The sequence below is a fragment of the Boleophthalmus pectinirostris genome, unplaced genomic scaffold (assembly GCF_026225935.1).
Source record: "Boleophthalmus pectinirostris isolate CB_2022bp ecotype Guang Dong unplaced genomic scaffold, ASM2622593v1 HiC_scaffold_22, whole genome shotgun sequence".
Lineage (NCBI taxonomy): Eukaryota > Metazoa > Chordata > Actinopteri > Gobiiformes > Gobiidae > Boleophthalmus > Boleophthalmus pectinirostris.
Window position 1 is genome coordinate 26,715,168 of NW_026571190.1, and position 21,981 is coordinate 26,737,148.

General features: G+C 38.4%; 3 protein-coding genes across 6 annotated transcripts in view; 2 read left to right on the plus strand and 1 right to left on the minus strand.

The window, feature by feature from the left end:
* Nucleotides 1-29: 29 nt before the first annotated feature.
* On the minus strand, nt 30-17,312 carry LOC110172558 (circadian locomoter output cycles protein kaput-like). 4 transcript variants are annotated; one of them, XM_055157855.1, is made up of 25 exons: nt 17,156-17,312; nt 14,481-14,581; nt 10,479-10,560; nt 9,741-9,874; nt 9,096-9,184; nt 8,577-8,636; nt 8,343-8,491; nt 7,794-7,885; nt 7,082-7,171; nt 6,867-6,987; nt 6,575-6,688; nt 6,356-6,474; nt 6,132-6,214; nt 5,937-6,043; nt 5,698-5,845; nt 5,514-5,589; nt 5,281-5,419; nt 5,056-5,159; nt 4,878-4,985; nt 4,642-4,800; nt 4,199-4,399; nt 3,824-4,017; nt 3,578-3,707; nt 3,363-3,494; nt 30-2,955 (listed from the first exon to the last, which is right to left on the minus strand). In XM_055157855.1, exons 5-25 carry the CDS (start codon nt 9,110-9,112, stop codon nt 2,722-2,724), a joined length of 2,577 nt encoding a protein of 858 aa, XP_055013830.1. In that variant the 5' UTR covers nt 9,113-9,184; nt 9,741-9,874; nt 10,479-10,560; nt 14,481-14,581; nt 17,156-17,312; the 3' UTR covers nt 30-2,721. The 4 variants fall into 4 exon arrangements, with proteins under 4 accessions (XP_055013830.1, XP_055013827.1, XP_055013828.1 ...); XM_055157852.1 differs by having other exon boundaries at nt 3,363-3,497; XM_055157853.1 differs by lacking the exons at nt 14,481-14,581; nt 17,156-17,312 and adding an exon at nt 12,044-12,660 and having other exon boundaries at nt 3,363-3,497.
* exoc1l (exocyst complex component 1 like) lies at nt 13,924-16,432 on the plus strand. Its single transcript, XM_020938445.2, has 3 exons — nt 13,924-14,656; nt 14,748-14,923; nt 15,903-16,432. Exons 1-3 carry the CDS (start codon nt 14,536-14,538, stop codon nt 16,170-16,172), a joined length of 567 nt encoding a protein of 188 aa, XP_020794104.1. The 5' UTR covers nt 13,924-14,535; the 3' UTR covers nt 16,173-16,432.
* A 214-nt stretch (nt 17,313-17,526) lies between the features above and the next one.
* Nucleotides 17,527-21,981, plus strand: part of smc2 (structural maintenance of chromosomes 2) — a 5,075-nt gene continuing 620 nt past the window's right edge. The window contains exons 1-18 of the mRNA XM_055158472.1: nt 17,527-17,846; nt 17,917-18,066; nt 18,137-18,259; nt 18,356-18,394; nt 18,478-18,588; nt 18,663-18,707; nt 18,786-19,019; nt 19,097-19,246; nt 19,326-19,559; nt 19,636-19,795; nt 19,888-20,005; nt 20,091-20,229; nt 20,309-20,428; nt 20,507-20,711; nt 21,254-21,389; nt 21,461-21,585; nt 21,691-21,884; nt 21,967-21,978. Of these exons, the coding sequence (XP_055014447.1) occupies nt 17,679-17,846; nt 17,917-18,066; nt 18,137-18,259; nt 18,356-18,394; nt 18,478-18,588; nt 18,663-18,707; nt 18,786-19,019; nt 19,097-19,246; nt 19,326-19,559; nt 19,636-19,795; nt 19,888-20,005; nt 20,091-20,229; nt 20,309-20,428; nt 20,507-20,711; nt 21,254-21,389; nt 21,461-21,585; nt 21,691-21,884; nt 21,967-21,978 (2,463 nt within the window). The 5' untranslated portion in view covers nt 17,527-17,678. The remainder of the gene's footprint in view (nt 17,847-17,916; nt 18,067-18,136; nt 18,260-18,355; nt 18,395-18,477; nt 18,589-18,662; nt 18,708-18,785; nt 19,020-19,096; nt 19,247-19,325; nt 19,560-19,635; nt 19,796-19,887; nt 20,006-20,090; nt 20,230-20,308; nt 20,429-20,506; nt 20,712-21,253; nt 21,390-21,460; nt 21,586-21,690; nt 21,885-21,966; nt 21,979-21,981) is intronic.

Here is a 21,981-nt window from a genome sequence, read left to right on the forward strand (position 1 = left end):
AATATACACCTGAACCACACAAAAGCATAGACATTTGTCAGATTGAATATTTGCAAGTGTTTTATTTTCAAATTGACCAATTAGGGAGAAGGGTTATAATAGTGCCAAACATTTTGCTTCAAAATATTGAATATTACATTTGACTTTGGATAGATAAGGAGCACAGTTCAAGAGCAGAGGGGATATACATACAAGTTAGCATAGCACCATTTTACACTGAATACTGGTGTTCTTAACTTTAAGTGTGTGTACAGAATTCTACAAATCTCGAGAACCAATTGTGTCATGGAGAGGTGATCTGTGGAACTGTGAGGAGGGAGGAGCCACGCCTTTTCAAATATCCTACACCTTCACTCTCGATGTCATTCAATCTTTTTCATTAAAGGCTGATTTCAGTTTGTAAAAATGGTACAGCAAGCTTTGAAGGGTCACACATTCAAATATGCAAAGTCTGAATATTGTTTTGGGGATTCAAATCATGAATGTCAGCAGTGATTTTCTTTCCATCAGCAAAAGCCTGTCAGAGGTTCTCCATACTCACAATTACAACATCCATTAGTCTATTACACCATTACATTCTTGGGCTGGGAATCAGTGACACACCTAAACATTAGTGACGCTTTATATAGAACTACTCTATAGAGAATCTACACTTGCTATGCGTTAGGTGGAAGACCTGGTTCAAATAGTCAACCTATTACGTAATAACCATGAAATTTCCTCATTCTCTCTCCAATAGAGAGATACTGTTTGAGGCTGGTCTGTTGTGTAGTTACTGTATATGAAAACCGTCTGTCATTATAAAACAATAACATGACAGGTTACCAATGCTCTGCTTTGCATAACACCCATACCATGCCAGTAACAAATCTGTTTCCATATGAAAATAGACTGGGTTACAGTGACAGTAAACATGCATACAAATGCATTCACTCACACAGTATATTCAAGTTGAGCCATCCCACATGGGCCTGCAGAAAACTGAGCCCAACCATAAAGGAAGTTTCTTGAATATTACATTTTGTTCCTGTATACTGCAACGCAAGAACTGATTGGCCATCGCCAGGGGAAAATAAAACTGACCCCCAAGTGATACAAGAAGTAGAATAAGGAGACAGTATTTCCACACGGCACACACACGCCCACACACAGCCGCTATGACACTGGGAGACAAAACACATCCGAAAGACTCCTTTGTCAACCATTACACACCCTTCAGTCCAAGGTTTTCTGTTTGATATGGCTTTAACTGTAGTAACTGTAGTACAGGGTTCAACTGCTATTGGGAACTGAGTGATAGTCATTTGAACTGCATGAGGGTTTGAGAGGCAGAGGAAGATGATAGAAGGATAAAACAATGATTTGGAGAAGACCGCCACTACATATTACTGTAGTTTTACTGTTGGAGTCACAGCTGCTGACAGTATTTCCTGTTGAACCACATATGGGCTAAAAGTGGTTATTCTATTTGTGTAATATATATAGTCGCCTATATAAAAGTCCAAATGGGTCAAATCACTAAAGACAATTCCTTTGGTCTCTGCAGCATCACTGTCTAATCCTTCATTGTCTGGATCCAGACTGAGGCAGAAGCTGAACTTTCCACATTCCTGAGTACAAGTACCATCCAGCAACTTCAAATTCTTACTAAGTCAATTATCGTAAGACACAAGGGACGACATACAAACTCACTCATGCACACAGATTGTTTTCTTAAACACACATTCTCAAAGGTCACACCACAGATACAAACAACTAGGTCAGGACAGTGATTTACAGTTCACAACCACATCAAGTGCTAAAGTTTCAGAGGGTTTGAGGATATACTGTTTTGTCACCTATAGGGCTCTCTGAATGTTACAAAATAATCCCTACTATTTTTATATAGATATATACACACACACTTACTTTATAAGGGGTATAATCTTGTTGGAAAATATATGATTTTCAATATTCTGCTTAAAATAAAAAGGGACTATGTCATTGGCACTTGGAATCACTAAACCCGTGAAGTGAAGTGATCTTTTTGCAAAGTACTCAGTTAAACTGTAATCTAGTTTTTTGCCAAACATAATTTGTACTTAAAAAAATTAAGAGCTATTTATGTCTCAGAGACAGAGTTTAAAAACACGTTTTCCTCAAAATCCCAAACATTTCAAACAATCTGACAGTACTTAAAGCCTTTTTTCCACTCTTTCAGAGACAAAGATTAGGGAAGAAGTCTGGGAGAGCTTACTTGCTCCATCTTTAACCAGGAAACACTTGAACAAAGTGAAAATTCAAATTTTTCAAAAGCTAATAAAAGCTTACACGGTTATTCTTTCCATGCAATCATATAAAATACTACATTTCCGTTTCCTTTTTGTCTATACGGAATATTTACATGGTTTTATTATACACTGAGTCTGTACAGGGTCAGTTCATTTTGATACGCATTCACAAAGGCCCATCATTACCATTTTCTCAGGATTACTGTCAACCCTCCATAGCGATTGCATCTCCTTTACAACGCCACCACCGCCGAGGAAAACAAGGAATTTAATCCAATCCATCCTGTTGCCATGGAGACAAATCTTGAAGAGTTCTTTCCAGACTCTCTGGCTTTCCACTTTCCTATGATGCCATCCTTTGAGACAGAGAATGGGAGGGCAGCAGATCGGGAAGAATGGGGAGGCTGCAGGAAAACCAAATCCCCAATGGTTCAGAAGTATTGTAGCTGGATCACTGTGGCTGGCTGCTTACACTGTCAGCTCTGTGTGTGGACTGGGCCTTCTGCTGTTTCTGAGGCTGAGGTTTGAGCTGCTGCTGGTGCCGCTGGTGGTGAGCCTGCTGCGGGGGCTGCTGCTGTGTCTGCTGTGGGTGTGTGGTCTGGGTGAAGGTGCCCTGCTGTTGGAGTGGGAAAGCTGCCTGCAGAATGAGCTGAGTGGACTGGTTACTATGGAGGAGGCGGGTGCCCTGAGGAAATACACACAGAGAGTCACTTCCTCTTTCAGGATGTTATTTATAATTGTGTCAATAGCAAAAGAAAATTCAATTTGGTCAATTATAATGAAGACGTTTCACCACTCTTCCAATCGGCTGCCTCAGTTCTGGTCATTACTGGTGGACATTATATTTGTTATATTTGTTTGAAGGGAGAAACTAACCACACTGAAACTACCACCCCTGTTTTGTTTACCATATCTACAGTATCTATCTAGTTAATAGAATTTAATTTTCTTTTACTACCTGGACAACTGATGAATTACACAGATATTTTTGTCAATATATTTTTAAGAGAAGAATAATCCAGTTATGTTTATAGCTCATGTAGTATAGAAATCTTCTTTGAAATCAAGATAAATGCTGCCCTCTAGTGATACCTGTAAAAACTGCTGTTGCTGCTGCTGGCCTTGCTGGCTGCTCTGAGCCACTACTGCTGTTTGGTTTTGGCCATCAGCTTGACCTTGGGCTGGTTGGGCAGGTTGCAGGGTAAGGGTCTGAGTTTGTCCAGTCTGCTGCAGTGAACAGAAAAAAACAGAAAGTAATAAAAACTCTTGTGTTTTATGAAGAAAAACTCTTCTGGTTATGTCTTTACCTGCTGCCCACCAAAAGGGTTGTATGCCGTTACCACCTGCCCCATGAACATGGAGGTGGGCACCATAACAGCACCACAAGCCATTGGCGCTGTCACCAGCTTGGTCACAAGTTGCTGCCCTGCTGGAAACCTGAGTAAAACAGTTTTAAAGAATTACATCTACTGTAGAAAATATTTGAACTATTTGTATTTATTTAGTCTGTGTGGCAAAGCATTGTAATATTTTTATAATTTCATTGTCCTCACCGGATTTGCCTGTCCTGTGTGAAGGTGGCAACAGTCGTGCCTTGCTGGGTGTTATTCTGTGGCAAACTAGTGCTGATCTGAAGAACATTGGGCTGGCCCGTTTGAGAAATCATCATGGTGTTATAAAGTGGAGCCGAGACAGATCCCTGTGCCTGGGTCTGCGCTTGAGGAGGTTGCTGTGGCTGGCGCTGTGGCTGTAAAAAATTCAAAAATATTTGGAAACAGTATGTAATATGAATATATATACTCAAATATGCCATGTCAGCTTTTGGTAAAAATGTATGATGACTTTTAAAATCTATACTGTTTTGTACAGATCTTTCTGAAGTTATTTTAATAAAGAACATATCAGCTTGAAGACAAATCATATGATACCTGTGCCAGAGCATTGGTTTGAGGCTGAAGGTTCTGCTGAGGGGGAGGAGCTTGTGGTTGGATGGTTAGAGCTTGTGTTCCTGAATGGACAGGGTTAAGTGCTGTTTGTTGGACCTGAGTGGTCAGAGCAGCCGTCTGCTGGACCGAGCCCACCTGAGGCAGCTGGACGTTCATGGCTCCACCCTGCTGCTGCAGCAACATCTTCGGGAAAAAAGACATTTGTCAGTTCGCAGTTAACTGTAACAGTGAATGTGCTATTCTTTACATTAGTATGGTTTAACATGTTCAAATCAAAAATAAATGTGTTAATACTTTTTTGATAGCCATATGAGACCTGTGCTTTGGGTTGCTATTTTCAAAGTCTAAACAATAAACCTAAAATGGCTCTCTCAGACTCCCACAGTTCACTAACTACGTTTACTAATGCCAGATGTGTGGCTTACCTGTATGCCCTGTCCTTGTACTCTCTGGAGCTGTTCCTGGATGTGCCTCAGCTCTTCCTGCTGCCGCTGGATGTTGGCCTGGATCATTCTGGTCCTTTGCTCCAGCTGCTCCTTTAAATGCTGCATAGCGTTCACCTGCGCTGAGAACTCCATTACAGGCTGCAGACAAGGAAACACATGCTTCTTCAGAATCTGATACATAAATACAGATTTTCAGTTCAGTCAACACAACTCACTTGTACATTTGTTTGTAGTTGCTGTGACTGCTGCTGTTGAGGTTGTTGCTGCTGCTGAGCCTTCATGCCGGGAGTAACACTTTGGCTTGTTGTCTGAGAGCTCATTGACTGAAGAAAGTTTACAATGTTAAAAATAACACACAATGTCTCCAAGATTGTTTACAGAAATGTGACTTACTTGGCTGCTTATAGAGGAGCGCCGCTGAGAGGTCATCTCCATAGTTGATGCCAATGATTGCCGCGGAGGTGTGGCTGTGTCCATGTGTAGTTTGGAAGCCGTTGCTACAGATACAAATCACATTTTATTAGGGCACCACAGATAATACAACATGTCAATAAAACTATGTAATTAAGTTGATGTACAATATTTTCAGTACATATGTTCTTTATTGTGGTTACTTACAAGTGCAAGTGTTGTCAGAAACATGGGAGGAGGACTTGCGAGAACTACGAGAAGAAGTGGAGGGCGTTCGACTATGATCAAATCTCTCCAAAGCCTCTTTGAGGCTGGACGTGTTTAGCTCTGACTCAGAGTCCTGACTCTGGAAGAACATTTAGTTTGAGTAGGCATAATTGTAGAATGGCATCAAAAAAAGAAAGAATTGTACCCAGCCCTATAGAGAAATTAAGTATTACCTTGTCTGCAGCCGCTTCTGGGTTAGACTCCTCGATTCCTAGCTCTCTACGTTGCTCTGCCCTCACCTCTGCATAGCTGCAAAAATGAATTCATAAAAAACTAAATAAAACTAAATAAAATGATTAAATTAGATAAATACAAAGTTTAGTGTCTTGAGAGCCATTGCTAATTGATAAGATTTACCTGACTACTGTATGTGTGCAAACTATAAACTCTGGCCTAGAGTTCCACTGGTGGTAGGTTATGTAGTAGTGCGTCTGTAGCCAGATCCACTGTTGCCCTTTTGTTAGGAAACGATAGTAGCAGGACTTCCCTTTGCCATACTGCATCACTAAGAGGGAAAACAGCAAGACATTTAGAAATTCCTCTAGAAATTCAGAGGATCCGCTTGGATCATTATGGAGTCTACAAATGAGTCTCACAGTGTTCATGACACTTGGCTAGTGTCTCCAGGTCATCCACATGATAATAGTCGTACCCTGATGTTCCCAGAACCTCAAATGGTAAATATCCTATAATTGGCGGAGCCCTATAAGCATAAACACAAAATTTTACATAATAACAATCGATGACATAAATACAAGGTGACCATTTCATATCAGAAGTTATGAGTTTACCTGTGGTCTAAGAAGAGGAACTTCCACTCTAAACTGTGCCTGGAGGTAAACTCCTCATTGGGCTCCTCTACTGTACACATTTCCTAATGACATAAAAAAACCAAACAAACAAACAACAACAAAAAAAACATTTTTACACACAATTTTACATTGAGGTAGGATTTATTAAGTGATACGTTTCATAAATTGTAAAATTATTAAATGTAATTTCACTGCCACACTACCTTAATGAATTGTGGTTTAGCCAGTCGAACAGTGGCTACAAAGCAAACCTGGTCATCAAAGGCAGGTTGTAGAGACCGTTGCAAGACTCCTGCAAGGCCATTTCTTGTGACATTGGGAACTATATTAGGAAACAAAAACATAAAAACCATTGGTTAGACATAAAAATCAGGTTTCATATTATATTTCAACAGATTTCAGCTTTAAAGTGTACGACATACCATTGTTGAGTGATTTAAAGTTGCCAATAAACTTAACATATTCATACACAGGGGGTTCTTTTGGATCAATGGCCCCTCGCAGCATATGACAGCAGAACTCCATGTGATTCTTAGCTGATGGAGAAAAGACAGGACTTACAATTATTTCTTTCATATGCATGCGTTCCATTTCTTCCCTACTGACTCTTAGAGGGTGGTGCTGAAAGCACTCAACAATTCCCTTCATGCAGGTTCTTAGTAACCTGCCCTCTAAAAATTTGATTAATAAAATATGTTACTTTAATATACTCACATTTCAGATAATCTGAATTGAGGCTCTCCACATCAGAAGGATGTGTGGACAGAGCCTTGTACACCTCGGAGTGTTCACCAACTGGAAGGAAATTTAACAAATTCTGGTCCACCAAGTCTGCCTTTAAAGCCAAAAAAGAGTGCACAGTATGTGAATCATCATTGAATGAGTCCATTCATAAAAACATTATGTCAATTAGAGATGCTGTTACTTACAGGCAAATGTTCAAGTAGTGAAGTGATACTTTCAGAAACGTAAAGGATATTTCCATCAGTCATTATTGCTATAAAGAACCCGTCCAGGGCCTAAAAATGAATGAAAAAAATGAGTAAAACAAGTAAAACATCTGGATATCAGATTGATACTTTGCAGCTGTCATCAATACTCCCTGGTAGTGTGAGGATAAGTGAAGGTTCTGATCTGTCTCAAGCTCCGTTTTTTTTGTTTTTTTAATTGCATGTATACATACATACACACACACACACACACACACACACACACATTATTTTAAAACATACAAACAATATGAACAGTATACACAATTATTATAAAACATAGGGGTAAATAAACAGATTCAGACTGAAGTTCTTTATAAACTGATAACATGTAATCAATTAATGAAGCTCTGTTCCTCAAGTTAGAATTTAGCCTGAACTACATCAGGAGAGCTCATTAGTTTTTCAGTTATTGACTCTCACCTTTTCACTTCTATTAACACTTATTCATCCTAAAAATATTCTGTTTAAATCCATTTTGTATTTTTTTCAGACAATCTAAAAATATGTTTGCTAAAAAGTGCATTGTGTCACCATAGTAACTGCAGAACATTCGAGCATAGAAATAAAAGTGAACCCCCATGATGTCACTGCAAAGTAGCAATTCAATGTTTAAAAGTGGGAAAGCAGCAACAAATCATAGCTTTCTCACCTCCAACATGAGCTGGGTGAATTCCTCATTGCTAAGAAATGGAGGTTTCCAGTCCTGTCTGATTTCACTGGATTCAGACTGGGCTGCAATCTCTGTATGGGAGAGACACATTTGTATACTCAGCAAATTAAACAGACCAATTACAATTAAAAAACATGGAAAATATTATATACTGCATATTAAATAAAAAGAAAAAAAGAAAGGTAGCAACACCCAAACATAATTTACAATAAAAACATTAAAATGATAATGGCAAATCAACAATATAAGGATCTTAACCTCCAAATTCATACAACAAAATTATATACGGAAATATAACCAAAGTAGGTCAAACAAGATTGGTCAGCTCTGACAAATTCATACCATTTGGGGAAGTCTGAATGTATATTGCAATATGTGGCAGCTTGAGCATTAACATGTGTCATAAAAACACTGAAGAGCTCAGGTGCTTTAAATAGACAAGCAGTAACCACTGGCTTTATAGCTGTGAATGATAAACTTCAGGGGTGTGTACAACACCAATAACAGGAAGTTAACCAAGAGCCTGACCTTTGTGTTTACAGAGGAAGTCAATGCTTTTCTGAAGGATTGTGGACTTGTCCATCTTCCTGGTGTTGCCAGGCAACATGGTGCCAAGTTCTTTGATGAGGACATTGAACTGGTCCCTCCGTTTCTTCTCAGACTTATTACGGGACACACTGAATTAGAAAAAAAAAAAAAAAAAAGGTAGTTAAAAAAACAAACAAACAGTGTTACAAAAGTAAAGAATATTATTGAACTTACCGTTTTGCTTTGTCCTTTTCATCTTCTTCCATCAACCCATCAAAGAGGCTACAATCATCCCTATGAGAGAGAGAAAATCGTTACAGACCATTTTCCCAGGGTTTCTTGTGCTTCCTGTGTAAGGACATTAGCAGATATTTTTGTTAATAATAGCTAATGACAGATGTTGGCTAATGAGCGGATAACAGGGATTCCTACATGCCAGCAGGAGGTTTATTTTTGGGTCACACATACACACACAAAACATGAGTGAGACACAGAGGGTAGGAATGCATTGTGCTTGGTAACAAGGTTCCAAGCACATTGTATAGCAAGGTGTGTACTTTTAGTTTCAAGATTAATTTACGGACATTTCATTAAAATTTCAATTCCACAACTAAATAGTTGATTATCTACTACACACATGTTAATATGGAGTTAGTCATTAGTGAAGTTATGTCCCGAGTTATTTTAGTTCCTCTTAAGGGATGTAAAACTCACATTAACAAGATAATTATGAGACACATCTGCTATCTTTACCCTATGCTTGATGTCATGTTGGCTGCTGATCAGGGCTGTGGCTGTAGTGACTTGGTCTTAAACCGTGAGGTAGACATTTGGAAGACCACCTAAGAAGAAAAAGAACATTTAATTTAATCTCACTAGCACAAGTGTTTATTTACTACATTTTGCAAAGATGCACACAGATTTAAAGGTCCTATAATACACAAAATTGACTATTGAGAGCTTTAGGCCATGTGAGAATGTTACCTAATCAAAAACATGCCGAGTTTTTGTTTCATTCCCAAATGTTTGAGTAATCCTTTGTGGTGTTTTTAAGTTAACGGCTACCTTTTACCTTTAGTTCAAGTCCATTCCAGGGCTGAAATCATCCAAATGATTTTAGAGAAGGTGTATAGAGTTTAAAAACATAATGGAGCACTTCCTGTTCCTGACATCATAAGAGGGGAACTGAATGTTTTTGGTGCCGGATTTTTGTGTTACCTGACATCACAATGGGGGAACTGAGTGTTTTTGGTGCCGGATTTTTGTGTTAATCGTGTGTAAACGAAACAAAACAGAACTATATATTTTTATGGTAAAACAACATTATAAACAGAAAAAAAGTCTAATGTGGGCCCTTTAAGAAAAATTATGTGCTTGGAGACATAGTTTGCAACTCACCCCACAACAGCTTATGCACACACTCGTCTTCTCTAAGGAGTCTTGAGGTCAAAGGGGACACTGTGGTCAAAACAGGCAGATCACTGAGGTCATGAAAAAGAAGAATGTGGATGGGTCATGGTGGTCAATCAAGCCTGCAGGAAGAAATCACAGAACATAATAAAGGTCAACAGTCATTGCCATAGTTTAAGGAGTTCTAACATTTGCGTTGTGTATATTCTTAAAGGTGCACTGCGTAACATTTCTAGTGGAGGGTCTGCCAACTCATGTCTCCATGTACCGTAAATGTTATTGCTTGGTCTAGAATGTTCCACAATATAGATTAAACCCATCTATCACAAAGGAAACAAGCAGGTTACAGCACAGCGCTAAAATACAATTCAGCTCTGTGGAGAGTCGCCCCTATTCACAGCAGGAATTACAAAATTTTTGAGCATTGGAAAACCCATAATGAATAATGTTAGATGGATATGTTTAATTTCATATCATGGAGCATTCCAGGCAAAGCATGGAGAGAAGCCGGTGGCGGACCCTCCACAAAAGTAGTTGCACAGGGCACATTAAACAAACAATAGCTAGAGTTCCACTTCCATTTTAGATAAAAAATTAAGAGTAATAACAACTGAGTTAACTATATATAAAAATAATTTAAATTGTAGTCCAGTTTCTGCTAGGTTGTTAAATCATAATTAAAAATGTGTGACTTGTTTGTATAATATTGCTCTTACTTGCACTTACTTAGTGGAATGTAAAGGTGTATGGAGAGCTGGCTGTTCTTGATTTAAACCGTTCACGATCTCACGTGTTGGCCACACCTCACCTGAAACACAAAAGCAAAGACTTAGTCATTTGCAGCAGGAAAAAAAAAGAAATGAGTACATCAGTGGGTCAAGAGAATAATCGATAAGTGCTCTGCTAGACTGAGGCCAAAAGATATTTTGAAACAGACTGCAAATGCCAATGTTGCCAAAAAGATGTGGACAAGATCAATCAGGTATGCAATACACTTTGTATTGTGAAAAATTAAGTTATTTTCAGTATGGACAGAGTCATTTATTTGAATAGGTCACATAGTCATTTTGAATACATTATACATTTAATGGCTAAAGTATTAGGCGATCTACCAAGAGTGTCTGGGCAAGTTTTCATCAGTGTTCATATGATAAAAATTTAATTTAACAAAAATGTTAGAACCCTTCCAATATTAGGCTATTTTCAAAATTATTGACATTAGGTTAGTAAGTGTGTATAACTTGATAAAAAACAGGGTAATCCATAAATTTATAATCTATGAAGGCAGGGTTAGGAAGAATTAGAGGGAAACTTTTCATTCAAATGTGTGTGTGTGGCATTTAAGGTACTTTTTCTTTTATAGAAATCTAGTAAAGGGACTGGGTACCTGGGCCCGTCTTAAAACCACGTACAGTGATGAAATGAGCCCCATTATATCAGTCAAACAAGCCAATAAGCTCCAAAAAAAGCACTTTAGAAACGTGGCCCTGAAAAGCAATAAAATGTAATCGTGCCAAATGCGTCTACGTATTATTTTATAAAATAAGTGCAGCAAATTACAAATGTGCTTCTTTGTGCCACAGGTGTTCGTTATACAACGAAAAGAGAGCAACCTATATAGCAAGCTAGCAGGTTTACGCAGCTTGCTACTAAACTCCACGTAAATAAACAGATTTTAAAAGCTTAAATGTGTCAATTGTGATTACGTTTAACTCAAAAACGCTTTAAGGTACAATCAAGATAGGTAAATCATTAGTGTTGATGGAATAAACAAGAGGAATAGTTGTCTCCAACATAGCAAGCTGGCGCCGAGCCTCAAGCTGTCACGCCAACAACTGACATTGAAGACAAAATATTCACGAAAATATCGCAAACACCACAAGAAACGGTACCTAAACGTCAGTGCAGATGCCGATCCTTGCAAAAGCCGGGCGAATGAAAGCCTTGAGCCATTAAATAATGTCTAAAATCGGCAATGGTGGAAACATTTTCGCGGCAGATGTATGTACACACAGAGATAGAGCCACGAGCGCGCATACACGCACACAAGCACAGCCTTTACGCACACGCACGCCCACTCACACACATACACACTCATACATACACACTGGCTGCTCTGAATGTGGGTCACTGGGCCTTGCTCTCCCTCAAGCGTGCGGAAACAGTCCCAAAGCCTCCTCTGCAGTCCGACCGCTTCCGCACGCTCTAAACACCATTTACGCACGACAAGCGCCGTGCTACCTCACAATAAACACGCTCGCTGCTTCAAAATGTACACAAAAAAGCCGTACCTTCATGAATGATCGTCAGCTGCCTCCGTGTTTTGCTTACTTAACGTTGAATCGAGGCGGTGGGGGCCAGGAGGACTCCGGGATGGGAGAAAAACAGGAGGCCTACTTCATATTACGACGTACAGTCATGCGCAATGGAGACAGTAGGGCGCACTATTTTGCTAGTACAGTGGTAACAAAACGGGGTAAGGCAGCGCATGAAGAAATTGTGGCTCTACAATAAGAACTATTCTTCTATGTTATGAGCGTGATGTTTGGACTAACTTACATTAGAAAATATTTCTTAGGTTGAAAACAAAAGAAACACAGCTGTGCGTTTAGGTGAAGAAAAAGCATTTGATTGACATTCAGAGGAAAATGTAAAGCGGTGAATTTTGGTTGCTCCTGAAACTGAATATGACGTTGGGCGATTGCCAAGAGGGTGGAGAGGGATGGCCCATCCTCATCACAAGGGGTTTCCCGGTTATTGACAACCAATCATGGGTCTGTAGTCCATGATGGTGAACCTGCACAATATTGATGTTCTCGTTTAAAGCCCAAAATTTACATCATTTGTCTAAAGTAAATTACAGCATTAACAGCTATCTGCCACCTCTTCAGCTTTGCAATGCAACAAAAAAGCTAACCTAAATCTATATTAAACATTTTAAATGAATACATAAATGCCAAATGCAGATGATAAATATTAAATAAAAATGTTTATAACATATTATAACTACAACAAATAAAAAAATATGTTTATGGGAATAGTGTATATTGCAACTTTTCATAGAATAATACTGCTGAGTTTCAAAAGCATAATTTTCATCCAAAACCAAATCACAAAACCATGCAGGCACGGACGATGTGTGGGTATATGTACTGGGACAAGTATAATGTGATGGAAAGGAGGTCAAGACCAAGATGCAATTTTTAAGATATAACCCTTCCCCCAGCAAACTGACACTCAAGATCCAGATATACCTTCTCATTAAATAACTGAGTCACTCTTGACAATATAAAAAAGTAAAAAACTTAATATTTTTCCCTTTTCACTAATAACATGTAGCTGCACAGTAGTAAGAAGATATTTGATTCATTCAGTGTTGTTGAGATTGTTGTAAAATACCTAATGAGGTACACTGTATTAAGGGTAGTGTAAAATAAAGTTTTACCCATAATTTGACATTTTTCGCTACACAGTGCACTCGATACGAGCTGTTTACTGTTTATACAATATACAGTCTGCTGCTTTCATGTGATACCAGGAAAATCATAACATTATGAGCGGAAGGTGCACATGAACGTTGCACCAAGCCTTTCAGAGAAATAGGAATTCTGGGAAAGCCTGAGATGTGAAGCCAGGCACATTTGATTGATGGAAACCAAAAGAGAGTTTACAACAAACGAGGCAGGCAAGATATTTTGTGTCAAGCGACCAGTAAACAAGCTCCACCCTCAGAGAAATCCAGACATGCCCTTGAAAACCCATATTTTATCTTCTTCAAAACTCTTGATTATCTATTGCAAAGGTTTCCATGCCAGCAACTGACTGACTACAAGTAAAGTTTCTGATAAGTACACAGCTCATATGTTATTCATGAGATTCAACACTTGTATATTTGCTTTCCTCAATAGACTTCCTGCCCATCTGCTCATCTTTCCATCTCAGAGGTAAAAAGCCTTTCAAAGCGAGCACCCACCAAAACAACAATAAAGCACTTAACTGTACAAAGACTGGTCTTTGTTTTCACAAAAGTGACAAATCAAATGAAACCACTGCATTTCCTGCCAACAAATCAAATCATGTGTCTTTTTGTCTGGGGAAATGTGTGCAGGTGCATACTTGTATTTGGGCTAAAATAACAGATGTTAGTTTAGACATTTGAATTTGGCCTGAATCTGTTAAGATTGTAATATGTAAAATATATATCTATATACACATGTATATGATCTAATGCAGTTAAATGCCTACCTATAGGCTTACATAGATTAAATTATTAGATGGTAATGGAAGCCATTCAAAGTGCTGTGGGACATCCTTTTCCCACACAAACCATTTAATCACAGATGAACACTGGGCTCTGTGCCATCATATATAACCTCAGTATGGAAGTGGAGACAGCAAGACTAACATGAAAAAGGAAAAAAGATAGTGTCCTTAAAAACACATACAACAATCAACAGATGTAAATAAAGCAAATAATCCATAATAACAGGAAAATAGGGTTAGTATGGGAGTCACAAAGTTTGTGCTCATAATGGATGCTAATTGAAGTGATAAAAGGATGAACCAAACATAACGCTCTATAATTGCTTTTGCAAGTCCCTCTTGGTTGGTGCTTAAATGAAAGATTAGCAAAGCTGGTCGACACTGAGTGTATGTGTGAGAACATCAGATCATACTCACACGCCCCTCACTCCCATTGCCAGAAGTATCTGCCTTGTATTGTCTTACCTTTCCAGTTGTGGTTGAATTTTTTTCTCATTTTTTTGCAAACATCACCACTACTATGTCGTCTCTTCTCCGAGAGGAAATGCAACGGGTTTTGTTCAGACCTGCAAAACAAAGACTGGCTGAGTTTATTGAAATTGAGGAGCCGTCACCAGGCAGGCATTTTCTCTGTGTGTCAGGTAAAAACGTCTAATTATTTTGGTCATTGTAATGTCTGGCATGGAACCATAAAGTATTATTTTAAGTTCAACTAATTTTTTTTAATTACAGTTGCAAAAAGACAGGTACAGTTATCGATTGTGCGATGCCAGATATCACAGACCACTTTAAAAACTGGATCCAAAAGGTCCCAAACCAAACGCTCCAGCATACAGGACAGCTACAAAAGGACAGAGATTTGGTTCCTGGAGGACTTGAATCTAGTCGATGGTCGGGATCCTGATGTGGTAAGGCTCACATTCTTCTTAGAGCACTAAATTTTCCATCATTATAGCACATGTATTTTAACAGAAGTAATTTGTAAGATAATACCACTTAATGCCAGCAAGAATGAGATCCTTTTGTATTGTTTCCTTTTGTATTCAAACTTATCCAAACCCTTTGGCAATCCACAACAGGAATTAATATAACAAATGTGAATATATTAGTAATCATTGTTTAAAGATGATTAAGTGAGTTTAAAGGCCCACACAAATAAACAGTTTTAATTAATGGTATTCCTATAACAGTGGTCAGTGGGTTATGTAGAATGCTGTAGTCCGACCAAGTACATGTTGTTCTTCTGACCAGGACAGCTGTGTGACTACAGAAAGAGATTACATCAGAGTTTTGTATTGTTATTTGTATGGCACAATACAAATGTAAGCCAATAATACCATTGTCTAATTGAAAATCGGGTCAGCAATTTGATTAATATGCTGATTATGTGGTATTGTTTGGTAAGAAGAGGGAGTTACTAAACATTTCCTTTTTTTTTAAATTTTTTTTTTTTTTAATTCTTCAGTATACATACAATGATTATTATTTTTCTTGGAAAATCTGTTTCAAATTAGTGTGATAGTTTTTGATCATTTGTGCAGTTTTGATTCTTATCCTTCACAATTTAAATGTATTTAGGTCCATCTGTGAGGTGGCACAAATTATTTTTATTTGAATAATTTAATCTCATTTAATTTTTGGAGTATAAATGTCACTACATTTCATCTTTAAGCAGTCATTTTGTTATGCCAATGTGCAGTCCATCTTATTTTATGGGGGACTATTTTAGACTATGGCAGACCACCAATCTCTTGTATTAATGGGAAACACTGTACCATATAACAATTCAGACATGACTCATTGAGAGTGCGACATTATCACATTTAGAATCTGAAAATAATGAATGGTGTGAGACTGTACCAATCTAAAATCACTCCTTTTCTGTAGGATGACCCTTGTTTCCTGCTGCACTTCAGTAAGGTGCGGACAGTGACGGCCATCAGCTGCTCGGCCAAATATGCAATCGTCCGGGCACTGGTTGCTCTGAGTGACCAATATTGTCAGAGGACACTGAACCTTCGGAACTTTGACTGGGTCTATATCAAACCCACTTCCTTTTACTCAAACAGAGGAGACTGTGTGGTGCTTTCACAGATATGCTTCTATGCATTTAATTTGGTTTGCCTGTCTATGTGTCCCGTGCCACTGGATGCGTAGGTGGATTAATTCATATAAAGAAATCCATATTTAATGTAGTAATACTGTGGATTATTTTACATCACTGTATAAGCCCATTTTTGACTGTTGTGGTGTCAGTGTATCATTATTAGTAAAATTGTGTGGTGTGTGGCCATCATATAAAATGTATTTTTGCTGTTGTAATGATCCTTTTAGTAATGAAAGGCCTATTTAAAACCCTGTGTATAACTGGGCCAACTGTCACGTGCATATTTTGTGAGTCTACTGTTATAATTTATTAAAATGTGAATTTGTCAATATGTGAAGAGTTCTGAAATCTGTCCTATTAAGTGTGTTTTTACAACATCTGAAAACCCACAAGATGATGTAATCTGGTGGTAATCCACCTTCATCAGCACAATTTAGCTAAACTTGAGTCTCTCCTCACTGCACATACACCAGCAGAGGGTCCTACTGTCCTGTTTTGTGTATCATAGGCACAATATGTATTTCTTGTTATTTTTCATACTACATTTGTTCTAGTTATAACATGAGAAATGGTCAAGATGAAGTGTATTAGGTTTTAGAAGGTGTTCAGACTATAGTGCATATTATTGGATTTAATTCTTTAAGTGGGGTGCAGTATGTACCTTTTGAGGTGAAGGGTTTGCCACCAGCTTGAAGTGCCCCATAATATGCATTAAACTATTTAGCATAGACTTTACTGATACACTCGGGAAATTACTTGGACACAGTAGCTCACGCATCACATTACATTACATTAACACAGAGTACAAGCATTTGTTGACATTTATGTCTGTTGTTACTGCTGGAATTTTTTGAGAGCGATTTGGTAGTGCCAGATGTTTATATTCATGGAGACAGATAAATTTAATGCCAAAAATGTGGAACATTTCAGGAAAAGCATTAATAGCAGGGGGTGAACCCTCCACCAGAAGTCACATAATGTACCTTTAAATTTGAGGCTTTGTGGTGAATGTTTGGTTACTTCAGCAGCTTACCTGACGCCTTTGGTCGATGATCGGGATTGTGAAAACCTTAGTTAAGTCTATTACCAGTTCGGATTGCCACGTTTGGACCTCGACAAACTTTAACAACTTAATTTAGGCTATCCAGTGATTCTTTCGTAGTTTGTTTGCCTCACGGTGGCGCCAAAGCATGGATCTGTGCGCAAAAGCCTTATCTGGTTGTCTTGGACGTGCCTGAAAAATATCTGCACGTTTTATTTGTTGCCGACCGACAATGAAACACAGTTGAATACATAGCTAAATGTTATTGTTGAGTAAATATGTATCTGGATATAATAATGTAAAAAAAAAAGACTAAAGAATAATCCTTTCCGGCGCGACGAGGACGCACGCGTAAAGCATTTTAGGACCCCACACATGCCGCCAAAAATTTAAGTTGCCTACGGTTTTCCTGTTGTCGGTTGTAAACACTACGCTCCTCATTTTCTGGAGTGCTGGATTTACAGTTTTTCGTTAGCATATTCCTTGGGGTTTGTGGAGGAAAGCCGGCACAAAGATGCACATCAAGTCTATAATCATCGAGGGATTCAAGTCCTATGCGCAAAGAACGGAGATCAATGGTTTCGACCCGCTGTTTAACGCGATCACTGGACTGAACGGCAGTGGCAAGTCCAATATCCTTGACTCCATATGTTTTCTGCTGGGCATTTCTAATCTTTCTCATGTAAGTTTGGTATTTGTGGTTGATTTAGCAACAGAAAAAAGTGCCCGGCTTGAAGCATGTTTGTTTTCAGGTACGAGCCTCCAACCTTCAGGATCTGGTGTACAAAAATGGTCAGGCTGGCATCACTAAAGCCACTGTCTCCATTACTTTTGACAACTCCAATAAAAGCCAGAGTCCCCTTGGCTTTGAGACTCACGACGAGATCACCATCACTAGACAGGTAGGAATATATTTATTATAGTAATGATATTATGGCATAAATCTGTGTTAACTTTACGGATATATCTAAGGTGGTTATTGGTGGAAGAAATAAATACCTGATTAATGGAGTTAACGCTAACAACACCAGAGTCCAGGACCTGTTCTGCTCTGTTGGGCTCAATGTCAACAATCCCCATTTCCTCATCATGCAGGTTAGTGCTATACCCTACTGTTTTTATGTACTTTATAATTTTACATTTTACTGTAACTGTGATTTTGTATTGAGAATACTGTGCTTCATGATTTAGGGAAGAATCACAAAGGTTTTGAATATGAAGCCACCAGAGGTAAATTAAATTGTCTACAAGTGGTAATATTGCTGAACGTCTTCAATACCTTCTTTCTATATTTTCAAATTCTGGTGTTTTAGATTCTAGCTATGATTGAAGAGGCAGCAGGTACAAGAATGTATGAGTGCAAAAAGATCAGTGCTCAGAAAACAATAGAAAAGAAAGAAGCCAAATTAAAGGAAATTCAGACTGTGAGTAAACCTTTGTCAATTACTATTCTGTCCATTATTATCAGTAGATTTAACTCAGTGTCTTATACTTACAGATTTTAGATGAGGAAATTACTCCAACCATGCAGAAACTGCAGGAGGTGTGTTTACTAATAAAAACAAATTATTTAACCACAGGTAATAAATTAATAATGCATATTAACATCTTCACTTTAAAGGAAAGGTCATCCTACCTGGAATACCAGAAGCTAATGCGCGAGATCCAACACCTGACTCGTCTGTATGTCGCCTGGCTGTTTGTTTGTGCTGAGGAGACCAAAACTAAATCAGCAGAAAATCTCAGGGTGATGCAAGAAAACATTGCCAAGATGCAAGCTACCATGGCTGAGAATGAGGCCAAGGTGAAGGAGCTGATGGCTCAAATTCATGAGCTGCAGAAGAAAAAAGATCAGGTAAGAAAAAATAGTGTTGGAACAATTATCAAAATATTTAAAATCACTTTTTAAATCCTATATTATCATCCTTTTAGGAGGTAAATGGGGTTTTGAAAACTTTGGAGGAATCTCTTGCTGAAGTACAGCGTGTGGATGCCAAAGCTCAAAGTGCCCTTGATATGAAAAAACAGAATCTGAAAGATGAAACTAAGAAAAAGAAGGAGCTGGTCAAAAGTATGGATGAGGTAATATTTTATTTCTGGCATTTGTTATATGCAATGTTAGCATTTTATGATGTTAATGTTTTGCTTAACATTCCCAAAGGACAAAAAAATGCTTGTGGTGAAAGAAAAGGAGGTTGCTAAATTTACTGAACAGCTTCTGACCTTACAAGAAGAAGGGCAAAAGGACAACGCTGCTTTGGAAGCTGCTGAGCAACATTTCAGGGCTGTTTCTGCTGGTCTTTCTACAAATGAAGATGGAGAAGAGGCCACTCTGGCTGGCCAGATGATGGCCTGTAAAAATGACATGAGCAAAGCAGATACTGAAGCAAAGCAGGTATTACATGCAACATAATGTTCTACTGTTCATTGTAAAATGACTATTGCTCAGCTATATTATTAATTTTGATTAGGCCCAGATGACCCTGAAACATGCCCAGGCTGAACTGAAAACAAAGCAAGCAGAGGTAAAAAAGATGGACAGTGGCTATAAGAAGGATCAGGACGCATTCAATGCTGTCAGAAACAACAGGGAAAAACTGCAAGCTGAATTGGAAAAACTCAACTATGAGGGTAGCGCACATGTTTAATTTTTTTTTTAAATTACAATCTGACATAGTTGTCATTATAAATGTTATTTTAATGATCTGTGGTCTATCAATCAGATGGCAAGGAAGAAAGGCTGTTGGGTCAGAAAAGACAGCTGTCTAGAGAGGTTTCTAAACTTAAAGAAACTTATGAAAGTCTGGTTTCCCGCTTTCCTAACCTACGCTTTGACTACAAGTAAGAACATAACTAGATTAGAATATTGCATTTGTTACAGAGTGTAAACAAAAACATAAATGCTGTGCTATGTTTTTGTAATTAGGGACCCAGAGAGAGGCTGGGACCGCAGCAAAGTAAAGGGCTTACTGGCTAACCTGATTTCAGTGCATGATGTGTCTTATGCCACAGCCTTGGAGGTAGTGGCAGGAGGGCGACTCTATAACATTGTTGTGGACACTGAGGTACAAATATAGAAGAAAAGGCTATTACTTCTTTAGCTCCAGTAGGCCTGCTTTGTCTGAATGATCATTTGTGTTTTAGGTGACTGGTAAGAAACTTTTGGAGAAGGGTGAGTTGCAGAGAAGATATACCATCATACCCTTGAACAAAATCTCTGCCAAAACCCTCAATGACAGAGTTGTCAACACTGCAAAGAACCTGGTAAGGCATAACACCACTGTCAATAAATCCCTTGATATCCATAATTCACATTTTTCTAACTGCTGTGTTTCCTGTCAGGTTGGAGAAAACAATGTTCACACAGCTCTGTCACTTGTCGGCTACGAATCTGACCTCCGTAAAGCTATGGAGTACGTGTTTGGTTCAACATTAGTTTGTGATACTTTGGACAATGCCAAAAGGGTGGCTTTTGATAAACAGGTGATGACTAAAACAGTCACACTAGGAGGAGATATCTTTGACCCACAGGGAACACTGAGTGGAGGTAAGTGTGAGAATGGCTGTTCATACTTCACAGTGACATTCTGGTGTGGTCTAAACTTTCTACTATGAGATATACATGTAGGAGGTACCATGGTGACACAATGTACACATTAGCACAAAATGTCACAAAAAGTTTAAGAGAGTCTGGGAAAAAAAGAAAAATACAAAATAGATTTAAACAACACATTTTCAGGTGAAAGTAATTTACTGAAAAACTGTTGGCCAATGCTTTCTAGGTTGTGGCTGAAATGTTATCTGAGAGGGACTTGTATAACATCACATATAATCTCAAATGTTCTGTTGTAGTTCTAGTTAAGGTAGTTCTTTCTGACCAGATTGTGTTGAAACAAAGCTCAGATTAAAGTCCAATTTGAGTATCATCTTTAAACAGAGCAGTGCTACAGTTTGCACCACACCCCCAGGGAACATTTGATGACAAAGGTGCAAAGTATCAATAAACTTACATGATATAAATCTGTGCAAAGTACTGTGTACATGCGACTTTAATTTCTCTACATTAACCTTTTTGACCTCTAATGGCAGGTGCTCGTTCCCAGACTGCATCAGTTTTGACCAGCCTACAGTCTCTAAAGGATGTTCAGGACGAGCTGATTGAAAAGGAAAAGCAGCTTAAAGAAATTGAAAGGCAGCTGGCTAGTGTGAAGACGACTGCAGAGAAGTAGGTTTTGTGGTTGTTTTGTTTGTTTGCTTTTTAAGTGGCTTTTTACATGACTTGATTACTTTTTGTAGATATCGGCAGCTGAAGCAACAGTTTGAGCTGAAGGTTGAAGAGGAGCAAATTCTTCAAGCCAAACTTCAGCAGAGCTCATTTCATCAGCAACAGGAGGAGCTTGAGAGACTTCGCAAGGCAATAGGTTTGTACAAGTTTTAGACAGTGTTCCTTAAATATGACTAGTTATGTGTAAGTTATTGTTTATACAAGAAAGCAATACTGAATCTACTTTTTTTTTTCAAACCAGAGGAGAGTGAGGAGAAATTAAAATCTACTAAAGAGGTACAGAAGCGGGCTGAAGAAAAGTACAAAATGTTGGAGAATAAAATGAAGAATGCTGAAGCCGAGAGGGAGAAGGAATTAAAGGCCGCTCAGCAGAAACTAAACGCAGCAAAGTCGAAAGCTGATGCTTTTCAGAAGAAACTCAAGCAGAAACAGCAGGTAAGAGGCACACAGTCTACCAACTGTTATATTACATTTACAGTGATGATTTACTGTTGCACGTGTATTGTTCTACACATAGGAGTCTGATGCTGTA

Excerpts from the sequence above, each read along its gene's own strand:
- LOC110172558 (XM_055157852.1), bottom strand. Across the intron at positions 5,420-5,513 it reads CAGAAGCGGCTGCAGACAAG|AGTCAGGACTCTGAGTCAGA; the intron begins GTAATACTTAAT and ends ATGTTCTTCCAG. Across the intron at positions 2,956-3,362 it reads AGCAACAGCAGTTTTTACAG|GGCACCCGCCTCCTCCATAG; the intron begins GTATCACTAGAG and ends GTATTTCCTCAG.
- exoc1l (XM_020938445.2), top strand. The coding sequence starts at position 14,536 with ATGTCGTCTCTTCTCCGAGAGGAAATGCAACGGGTTTTGTTCAGACCT. Across the intron at positions 14,657-14,747 it reads GCATTTTCTCTGTGTGTCAG|TTGCAAAAAGACAGGTACAG; the intron begins GTAAAAACGTCT and ends TTTTAATTACAG. Across the intron at positions 14,924-15,902 it reads ATGGTCGGGATCCTGATGTG|GATGACCCTTGTTTCCTGCT; the intron begins GTAAGGCTCACA and ends CCTTTTCTGTAG.